General features: G+C 46.0%; 1 protein-coding gene across 1 annotated transcript; it reads right to left on the reverse strand.

The window, feature by feature from the left end:
• Positions 1-602: 602 nt before the first annotated feature.
• On the reverse strand, positions 603-8,975 carry LOC121563234 (fatty-acid amide hydrolase 2-A-like). Its single transcript, XM_041875208.2, has 11 exons — positions 8,652-8,975; positions 7,473-7,555; positions 7,183-7,319; positions 6,181-6,390; positions 5,784-5,903; positions 3,775-3,910; positions 3,525-3,642; positions 3,203-3,322; positions 2,996-3,107; positions 1,887-2,075; positions 603-1,604 (listed from the first exon to the last, which is right to left on the reverse strand). The coding sequence occupies exons 1-11, from the start codon at positions 8,841-8,843 to the stop codon at positions 1,375-1,377; spliced, it is 1,647 nt and encodes a 548-aa protein (XP_041731142.2). The 5' UTR covers positions 8,844-8,975; the 3' UTR covers positions 603-1,374.
• Between the last annotated feature and the right edge of the window lie 2,664 nt (positions 8,976-11,639).

The raw sequence follows: 11,639 nt of genomic DNA on the forward strand, positions 1-11,639 counted from the left end.
TTCAGAGTTCCCAGTTGTTTTGAACGCACTTAGGTCGGAAGTCGGAGATTTCCGAGTTCGCAGTTCCGAGTTCCCAGTAGTTCTGAAGGCGGCATAATTCCACGGCCCTGAGTGATGACGGCATCTTATTATGGGACTGGTGTGTGCGTGGTGAATGATGACATCATTGCGTGATTTCATTCTGATGCGCAACACTCCGATCTGTGATGATTCAGTCACAGGAACCAAATAGAATACAAAAACAGTGACTTAATCGACTAGCTCAGGTTCTCCATTTCTCTCTCATTCATAGATCTGAACAGCACACAAGCTTTTTAATGACAACTGGCCATTATGCTATTGATAAAATGTAATTGGAGCAAATACACCCCCTGGTGGTGAAATTGGAGAAGACACATTGACAGCAGAAAAGATTAGCCTACATTTCTGAGATTGTGGGTCGGTTTCCCGGACACAGATTAAGGCCACTCTTGGATTTACAAGCATGCTCAATGGCTTAATCTGTGTCCGGGAAACCAGCCTGTAACATTGCTGCTACAGGGAAATATAATGGTCAGTTTCACATAGAAAATGTCAAAAACACACAAAATACAATGTTGTCCTCAGTATAATGTGCATTTTATTATAATATTTGTTCTGGCATAATTGTAGTAGGACAGTAACCATTGACATTTAATATGAAACATTATCACAAAGATATTTCAAATGATCACAATATGCACTTTTCTTTATACAGTAGATACATGTTAAGCTTTTAACTTGTTTAAAAAGTGCCAATCATATAAGAGATGTTGTATATCACATCACCCTTCAATGCCCGTCATTTTAACATGGACTACACGATAATACATGACATAATTACATTCTCATAATACATTCTCTCTCCAATAAGGTTCCAACGTCTCTTTAGTTGTGGACAAATACAGTGTATAGAGAGAAAACCTTTATTGGACATTACGCTAAAACCCCCTGACGCAACATATAGCCATCGGACAGTCAGAAACTGCGTCCCAAATGGCACCCTATTCCCTATATAGTACACTACTTTAGACCAGGGCCCATAGGGCTCTGGTCAAAAGTAGTGCACTATGTAGGGAGTCATTTGGGACACACCCAGGAACACACAACGATTGGACACATAAAGGCTCTTTGGACAAGAATAGGACACTTTGTGACGAAGACAGAACAGACATACTGTAGTGGACGGGTGACTCAGTAACCTAGCGATAGTCTGTTCTTAAAGAATGAATGAAAAGGCTGGACGACTGACAGGAGAGCATGTGCAAAGGGACAGTGTGTGAGTGTGTGCCTTTCTGTGTCTGTGCATACATTCTTTTGTCTTCTAGGACTTTCATCCATCTCAGAATAAACATCTCACGATGTGGTCGTTGCTGTCCCGCGGCAGGTATCTAGCTGGGTGGTGACAGTGGCGATGCTCCCTGGGTCCCTCCAGCCTCCGAAGGTCTTCTCCAGGAACACAGCGGTGGCCAGGGAGAGACGGTCCTGCTGCTTCCCCACCACCAGCTGCAGCCCCAAGGGTAAACCCTCCGTGCTCAGCCCCAACGGACACTGGGTCACCGGAAGACCAAGAATGTTAAAGATACCTGTGAGGGATGGAGGGAAGGGTACAGTGTCAGAGCTGATTTAAATGTGGACACCAAAAAAGTATATCTGTACTTTATTCAAAATTGGGCCCTATCTCGCTACATTCTCAGGCAAGGCCTGTCATCATTTAGGGATAGATATTTTCCTGACCAGGAAAAGCTCATACGAGGCTAGCTCTGTAAACTACCTACCCTCAACCAAAGTACATTGAGACAAAGCTAGCTAAAGTACCACTGACCAGTGTAGTGACATGAGACCAAGCTAGCTAAAGCACCACTGACCAGTGTAGGAGAAGTTGAAGGGGGTGAAGAGGGGGTGGTGGTGTTTGGGGGCGAGGTGGGGGTGAGAGGGGTAGAGCAGCACCCCATCTGTCCCCAACAGTTCCTCCAGGTCCTTCTGGAGAGACTCCTTCTGCTGCAGGATGAACTGGGTGGGCTGGGACCGCTGGAACATCTCTACCAGGACCAGACCTGAGGGAGGAGGAGGTAGAGAGAGAGAGAGACAGAGAGAGAGAGAGACAGAGAGAGAGAGAGACAGAGACAGAGACAGAGACAGAGACAGAGAGAGAGACAGAGACAGAGACAGAGACAGAGACAGAGACAGAGAGAGAGAGAGAGAGAGAGAGAGAGAGAGAGAGAGAGAGAGACAGAGAGAGAGAGAGAGAGAGAGAGAGAAGAGCAGAGAGAGAGAGAGACAGAGACAGAGAGAGAGAGACAGAGACAGAGACAGAGAGACAGAGACAGAGAGAGAGAGAGAGCAGAAAGAGAGTTGTCATTTGTATGTACCATCACACTCCCAGTCTGACATACAGTATACAACTGGGTGGGTTCTGGATATTTAATTTACAGGAATGTGCCCCGCATTCAAGAGCACAGAGTTAAATTAAAGACAATACTACATTATCAACAGTTACAGACAACATGATATAGTTGACAAAGGGAGAGGGGAGAAGGGAGAGAGAGAAAAGAGGAAAGGAGGGAGTGAGGGACAGAGGTAGGGGAGGAGGGAGTGAGGGACAGAGGTAGGGGGAGGAGGGAGTGAGGGACAGAGGTAGGGGAGGAGGGAGTGAGGGACAGAGGTAGGGGAGGAGGGAGTGAGGGACAGAGGTAGGGGAGGAGGGAGTGAGAGACAGAGGTAGGGGAGGAGGGAGTGAGGGAACAGAGGTAGGGGAGGAGGGAGTGAGAGACAGAGGTAGGGGAGGAGGGAGTGAGAGACAGAGGTAGGGGAGGAGGGAGTGAGGGACAGAGGTAGGGGAGGAGGGAGTGAGAGACAGAGGTAGGGGAGGAGGGAGTGAGGGACAGAGGTAGGGGAGGAGGGAGTGAGGGACAGAGGTAGGGGAGCTACTACATACACTTAAACCATCACATAAACATTACATGAACACACACACCTATGGCAGCCATGGTGTGCTTGGAGAGTCCCACAGTCCACTTAACCATCTCCCATAGAGGCCACACTTTCTTCCCATGGTCAGACATCAGCTCTGCAAACGACGTGGGCTGCTATTGGAGGAACAGGCATACAGACGATTAAGACAATATTATACATTCAAGCACTCATCATACACTCAGAGACAAGCAAAAACACACACACACACCTTTCCATCCTTCCCTGGGGCTCCCATCATGGCACTCCAGATCTGGAAGGAGTATTTGAGCTGAGGGATCTTCAGCTGCTGAACGTTGACCCCCAGGTCTGCCTCCAGACGCTCCACCACCTGTAGAAGACATGGTGACACTGAATGATCTAATGTTTGCTCTCTCTTTCTCTCCCTCCCTCCCTTGCTCTCTCTCTCTCTCTCTCTCTCACCCTCCTCTGTGCCACGACTAGCTGTTTGTCTACAGGAGACACCAGTGGAACTCTCCTCTCTCCCTCCCATCCCCCCAGTCTCCCCCTCCCCTCCTCCCTCCCTCTCTCACCCTCCTCTGTGCCACGACTAGCTGCTGATCGACAGGAGACACAAGAGGAGAGCCTCCATCGTGAGGAACAGAGAAAAAACGTAACCTCTTCAGATCCACCTCAGACGACAGAGACAACCTGCAGAGAGAGAGGGGGAGAGAGCGAGAGAGAACGAGGGTCAAACAGAAAGAGAGAAGAAGTGGTCATATCTGGGTGTTATTAACATGTATTTATTGTGTATCTGTGCTTGTTGTTGTTGTCCCTCTATACCTGTCAGCGTTGGCTCCTCCCATAACTCTGAGCATGGGCAGCAGGTCCTGGGCATAGCGACACATGGGGCCTGTACACAGGAAACCAGGCTGCTGCCCTGAGGCCGGGGGGAACTGGCCCACGTTAGATACTACACCTACAGAGAGAGAGAGGAGAACTGACCCATGTATAATGTCCAATCAATTGAATTTACCACAGGTGGACTCCAATCAAGGATAATCAATTGAAACAGGATGCACTGGAGCTCAATTTTGAGTCTCATAGCAAAGGGTCTGAATACTTATGTAAATAGATTTGCAAAAAGTTCTAAAAACCTTTGTCATTATGGGGTATTGTGTGTAGATTGATGAGGAAAAACGTTTATTTAATCCATTTTAGAATAAGGCTGTAACGTAACAAAATGTTGAAAAAGGAAAGCGGTCTGAATACTTTCTGAAGGCACTGTAATACATTATTACTACCATAATATATATGTATATAGAGCCATTACTGCATGGAACTCCCTTCTGTCTCATATCGCTCAAATGAACAGCAAACCTGGTTAAAAAAAAACAAATAAAACCACACCTCACGGCACAGCGCCTCTCCCCTATTTGACCTAGATAGTTTGTGTGTATGTATTGATTTGTAGGCTTTTTAAAATTGATGTAGTTCTGTCCTTGAGCTGTTCTTGTCTGCTAATGTTCTGTATTATGTCATGTTTCATGTTTTGTGTTGACCCCAGGAAGAGTAGCTGCTGCTTTCTCAACAGCTAATGGGGATCCTTATAACATACCAGATACCAAAATACACGCACACCTGCCAGCAAAACCAACACACAACCACACACATACACCTGTAAGCAAACACAACCACACTCACCTATAAGCAAACACAACCACACAAACACACCTGTAAGCAAACACAACCACACACACACACACACCTGTAAGCAAACACAACCACACAAACACACCTGTAAGCAAACACAACCACACACACACACACACCTGTAAGCAAACACAACCACACAAACACACCTGTAAGCAAACACAACCACACACACACCTGTAAACAAACACAACCACACACACACACACACACACACACACACACACACACGTAAGCAAACACAACCACACACACACACACACCTGTAAGCAAACACAACCACACACACACACCTGTAAGCATACACAACCACACACACACACACACCTGTAAGCAAACACAACCACACACACACCTGTAAGCAAACACAACCACACACACACAAACACACACACCTGTAAGCAAACACAACAACACACACACACACACCTGCAAGCAAACACAACCTCACACACACACACAAACACACACCTGTAATCAAACACAACCACACACACACACCTGTAATCAAACACAACCACACAAACACACCTGTAAGCAAACACAACCACACACACACACACACACCTGTAAACAAACACAACCACACACACACACACACACACACACACACACGTAAGCAAACACAACCACACACACACACACACCTGTAAGCAAACACAACCACACACACACACCTGTAAGCATACACAACCACACACACACACACACCTGTAAGCAAACACAACCACACACACACACACACACACCTGTAAGCAAACACAACCACACACACACAAACACACACACCTGTAAGCAAACACAACAACACACACACACACCTGCAAGCAAACACAACCTCACACACACACACAAACACACACCTGTAATCAAACACAACCACACACACACACCTGTAATCAAACACAACCACACACACACACACACACACCTGTAAGCAAACACAACCACACACACACACACACACACAACCCCACACACACGACTAGAAGGAACTGGCCCTCGTTACATACAACACAGAGACAGCAGACTGGTGTCAGTGTCACACACACACACACACACACAGGATGTGTCTCTCTAAAAGAGGGATAGATACAAACCTCCACGAACACAACAAGTGTCAGACTTGAGGGCCTCACCTGATGTGGGCTTGTGGCCGAAGATGCCGTTGAAGAATGCTGGGATGCGAATACTGCCCCCAACATCTGAGCCAACCCCTATCACTGAACCGCCGCCCCCCAAAATACTGCCCTCCCCTCCTGAGAGAGACAAACAGAGAGATAAAGGTCATACAAGATGGCAGTAGCACTTTGAGTCACACTGACATACAACAATATATTCAAGGTTGACAGTAAAGGTATCATTCTATTGTCTCCTCCTATTTCATTCCATGGTTTTCCAAACATTCTATTCCATCGTATTCCAAACATTCTATTCCCATTCTATTCCATTGTATTCCAAACATTCTATTGCCACTCCATTGCATTGGATTCCATCCATTCTATTCCGTTCTAGATTGACAGTGATGTAACTAACCGGAGCTTCCCCCTGGTATTCTCTCCAGGTCGTATGGGTTGTTGGTGATTCCATACAGGCGGTTATGGGATTCAAGCCACATGCAGAGCTCACTACAGTTAGTCACCCCCAGAGGAATGGCCCCTGCCCTCTTCAGCAGAGCCACCGGGGGCGCGTCCGTTGCCGAAATCACCCCCCGCCGTGACACCAGCCCTGTGGAGTTAGGCATACCTGGAGAGAGAGAGAGAGAGAGAGAGAGAGAGAGAGAGAGAGAGAGAGAGAGAGAGAGAGAGAGAGAGAGAGAGAGAGAGAGAGAGAGAGAGAGAGAGAGAGAGAGAGAGAGAGAGAGAGAGAGAGAGAGAGAGAGAGAGGAAGAGAGAGAGGAAGAGGAGATAGAGAGAGAGAGATAGAGAGACAGAGATAGAGAGACAGACAGAGAGAGGAAGAGGGGAAAGAGAGAGCATGAGATAGAGAGACAGACAGAGAGAGGAAGAGGGGAAAGAGAGAGCATGAGAGAGAGAGAGAGAGACAGAGAGAGGAAGAGAGGAAAGAGAGAGCATGAGAGAGAGAGAGAGAGAGAGAGAGACAGAGAGAGAGAGGGAGATGGGAGAGGGATGGTGACAGTAAACAAGGTATTAGAACAAACAAGGCTTCTATTTCAACTGTAGTAGTTCAGTTCAATAGTGAATGGCAGAGAGACAGATAGACTTTAGCAACAAACTTTGCATCAAGGACAACCAGTGGGGAAATAACATTGATTGCAGCACAGGCACAACTATAGGTCATGGTATTGACCATGTTGATCATATTATCCTCAGTATAAGTAGCATTAGCAGCCTACCCTGGATGCAAGACTCCATACTTTAGCACCAAACGTTGTATCAAATATTGAAATACAACTGATAGCAGTACTGCTGCAGGTCAGGGCAGTGACCCTATTTACCAGAGTAACAGGGTATATAGGAATAAAGTTACTCTAATCTATTCTAATCAACATTAGAAGAAGTAGCATTAGCAGCCTACCCTGGAGGGAGAATGCCTCTTTGACAGTGAAAGGGACCCCCAGTAGAGGAAGTCTGTCCTCCAGAACATCCTCTCCTCCTGTCTCCTCCTCTATCAGCTTATCCACCTGGGCTGCCTCCTGCAGGGCCAAGGAAAACCTGAGAGAGATAGGTGGAGGGAGGAGAGGGGGATGGAGGCAGAGAGTAGAGAGGGGTGGTAGAAGGGACGGAAAGAGAACAGGAGGTAAGAGATAGATGGAGGACGGGAGGTCTCACTCACTCACTCACTCACTCACTCACAGTCTCTCTCACCTGTCCTTGACCATGGCATTGATGAGAGGGTTAATCTGTTGGATGCGGTCTATGTAGGCCTGTACTACCTCCACACTGGTTACCTGAGAGAACAATTACATCAATTACAGTAGCATTCATCAAGATATGCCCTGTGTCCCAAATGACACCCTATTCCCTGTTAGTGCACTACCTTTGACCAAAAGTAGTGCATTACATAGGGAATAGGATACCATTTGGGATACAACCATTATCAATCCAAACAAGAAACAAGAAGCACAGATGTGAATATTTAGGATGAAGATGTCTATTCTCACACTCTGTAAACACTGTAAAGCTATTCTGAGAGGGTGCAATTGACAGGATGCATAGTGACATTTTCCAGATGCTCAAAGCACTGTACATAGTAGAGAGAGAATGGGAGTAGGGGAAAGAGTTCCTAATGATTCTGACTGTATCCCAAAATGGTACCCTATGCCCTTTATAGTGCACGACTTTCAACCAGAACCCTATGGGCCCCGGTCAAAAGTAGTGCACTATATAGGGAATCGGGTGCCATTTGGGATGCAGCCTGCTCTGACAACAGTGACCTTTGTACAGGTAAAGTAAAGTCCCCTCCGGTGGCTCTACGTGGCCCCCTGCCACTATTGTTTAAGTTCTAGAAGTAAATCCCTCTCAACAGGGAGCCCGGCTCAACCATCAAAAGCCACACTATGGGTCTGTCCCAAATGGCACCCTATTCCGTAAGTAGTGCACTGCTTTTGAACAGAGACCTGTATGGAATAGGGGACCATTTGGGATGCAAACTACAGTATATCCTCTGTGATGTGACAGGATGTGTTTGAAAATACAACCAACTTCAATGTATTTTATATGAAACACTAATTCAATAGCCTACTTTATTCAAGTAGGCCCAGAGTAATACAAGTACTATTAGGTACTAAATACTGTAAACTACTATGTCAGTAAACTACTGTCGTAAAGTTATTACTAGCCTACATATCCCAGCATTCGTCAGTACCACCGAGTCACCTTGCAGCATCTTTCTCTTCCCTAAACATTCCGAGCTGCGATGCATAATAAAACAAGTAACTGGCAGTTCTTAATTTATCTAGGGCCTATCTATATGAATAAACGTTATGTCATGATCTACCGTGTCGCATTTAACTATCAAACAACACTTTAATAAAGTTCACCTGCCTCTCTCCGTCGAATCATGCGGGCGAGCCGCATCGCCGGGACCCTCAGAAGTGGGTTGGTGATTGGTGGGAGCCTCGTCGCCGACCTGTCGGCTCCCCGCCGCGGCGCGAGTAGCTGGAAGACGGCGAACAGCATCCCGACAGCCCCGCGCAGCAGCGAGGCCAGGAACTTTTCGAACCGTGTCATCGCCATTACTACCGATATCGGAAGACTAGCCTATTTGGACATGAGATCTCGGGTGGCAGAAATTGCCGTCCTACTAAAAAAGATCAGCTCCACTGCTCAGCCTCTATCCACTCTCCCAGAATGCAACGGGGGTGCTGTAATAAAATTCACCTCTGCTAGCTGGGGCCTGTTGCACAAAAGTAGAATTAAGACATCCGGGATAAATGACTCAGCTGAGCTCAATGAAGCCAAAACATGTGCGTCCAGGCTTAATTGGTTGCACAAAGACCAAGCCAGGATGAGCAGACACGGATTCATTAAGCCAGGTGAAACCAATCCTGGATAGGTGCGCGCTCACGGCTCACTCAAATAGACCCCGCCACAGATCACAGATTAACTGATTTACCATGGCAACTAGAGCCGCGTACTTTTCCCCGTCGGAAGCACAAATCCTCATGGAGGCATACGAGGAGGTAAAAGATATAATTAAGAAGAAAGGCAACACCGCCACAGTGATAAAGCAAAGAGAAAAAGCGTGGCAAAGTATTGCAGACCGCCTGAATGCGTAAGTAGTGCACAATTACACACTCACCGCTCCGCTGAAACATTACAATTCAAATATTTAATTCACATCTCCAAAAATGCAGTTGTACTGTAATTATGAAACGGTAAAATTTTTAATTGAAATGCACTGCAGATATGAGTGAAATTGTGTAAAGTAACTCCATAACACTGTATAAAGCTATGATAAATTTTTTGATATTTTTACTGAAAACAAGACAAAAATACCAAGTAATTTTTGCAGTGTGACTCCATTAAATGTGTGTGTGTGTGTGTGTGTGTGTGTGTGTGTGTAGATTAAACATGAACGGGCCAAAACGGACATGGCAGCAGGTCAAAATCAAATACAAGAACATTCTGCAGAATGGTATGGTCCCCTGACTAATATTTAACAAAGCACAAGCATATATTGTACCCAGAAGGTGCCTGCTCACACATTGTCTGTACTGTTTTAGCAGTGAAAAAAGAATACCCACAGACAAGGCACGGGTGGTGGGTCACCAAAGGCTGACCTTACCCCAGCAGAGGACATGGCCTTGGAGCTAAATAAAGGCAGGCCCGTCTTAGAGGGGATCCCTGGGGGGAAAGAGACGAGCATAGGTTCCTCCCAAGATGCCACCCGCTTCATTCAAGGTATGTCCTTCCATCTCTACATGGGATACAACCACATTCATATTGAATCAATTTGGACTGTCTGACTTTGGTTTACCTATTGCCTTGCAGTGTCTGGCAGCACTGTGTTCCTGTTAGAGCCACCAGCACAAGCACCAGACGATGCTGATCCAGTGAGTACTCCATCAAAGGCATACTGTAGGCCTGGCATGTCTTGTCTACTAGCTTCAATATGAATCCGATTAAATGTGATAGGGTGAAGGCCCCAGTGCAGCAGCAACAGCACATGATGGAGACGATGATGAGGAGGAGACCATCTCTCTGGATTCCAGAAGGCATGAGGTATCATGTTAAGACTGTGAAAGTACTATTTACTCTACAATGGTGAGGAGTCCTCATCAAAATCAAAAAATCTAATTTCTTTTACAGGACCCAGATGCTATACAGTGGGAAAACCAGCCTGGCAACATAGTGCGTATTAATAAAAGGACACCACATCCTGCCAAATTCCAGCTGCGCTAATTGTATTGTGTTCACAGAGCTCACAAGCTATCAGAAAGTTGTATGGCAACCACCTCCGGCGCCAAATAGAACTGGCAGACATAGACATTCAGTACAAGAAGAAAAAGATGGAAAATCTTGCACTGGAGTCCGAAATAAAAAAGAGGACAATTAGGAAACTGGACCTTGAAATAAAAAAACTTGAGAGGGAGGTGAGATATGCCTTCAATGTACACTGTATGCTAACTGTAACACAAATGTATTAATCATTATTTTTCTTTCCTCCCCCAGCTCCAAGAAGATGACACAGCTCAAAATAAAAATTAGGTATATTCTCGTAAAGTCAAGTGAGCCATGACATATGAGCTCTTATTGTGAGCACACAGGACGGTGGCATCTTTCTAAGTTTTTTTTTATTTTCCCAGCAATCAGTACAACCAAGTCATCGTTATAAGGCATCGCCCTCTTTGCCCACCCCCCAGCACCAGGTGTGGCCACTAGCCTATATGAAGGCCCAAAATTGTGTGTTCCTTTCTGCTCTGACAATGGCATGCCCATTCGTGCGAGATGTGGTGGATGAAGAAGCACTTGTGCTGAGGAGAGCCTTCAGGCGAGAAAGGGTCTTCAGGGACCGGTTGGACCCACTGGCCTTCCCTGATGACCATCTATATGAAAGATACAGGTTTTCTGCAGATGGCATCAGGTACAGTGGGGAAAAAAAGTATTTAGTCAGCCACCAATTGTGCAAGTTCTCCCACTTAAAAAGATGAGAGAGGCCTGTAATTTTCATCATAGGTACACGTCAACTATGACAGACAAATTGAGAAAAGAAAATCCAAAAAATCACATTGTAGGATTTTTTATGAATTTATTTGCAAATTATGGTGGAAAATAAGTATTTGGTCACCTACAAACAAGCAAGATTTCTGGCTCTCACAGACCTGTAACTTCTTCTTTAAGAGGCTCCTCTGTCCTCCACTCGTTACCGGTATTAATGGCACCTGTTTGAGCTTGTTATCAGTATAAAAGACACCTGTCCACAACCTCAAACAGTCACACTCCAAACTCCACTATGGCCAAGACCAAAGAGCTGTCAAAGGGCACCAGAAACAAAATTGTAGACCTGCACCAGGCTGGGAAGACTGAATC

Source organism: Coregonus clupeaformis, unplaced genomic scaffold, assembly GCF_020615455.1.
Source record: "Coregonus clupeaformis isolate EN_2021a unplaced genomic scaffold, ASM2061545v1 scaf0528, whole genome shotgun sequence".
NCBI classification, from domain to species: domain Eukaryota; kingdom Metazoa; phylum Chordata; class Actinopteri; order Salmoniformes; family Salmonidae; genus Coregonus; species Coregonus clupeaformis.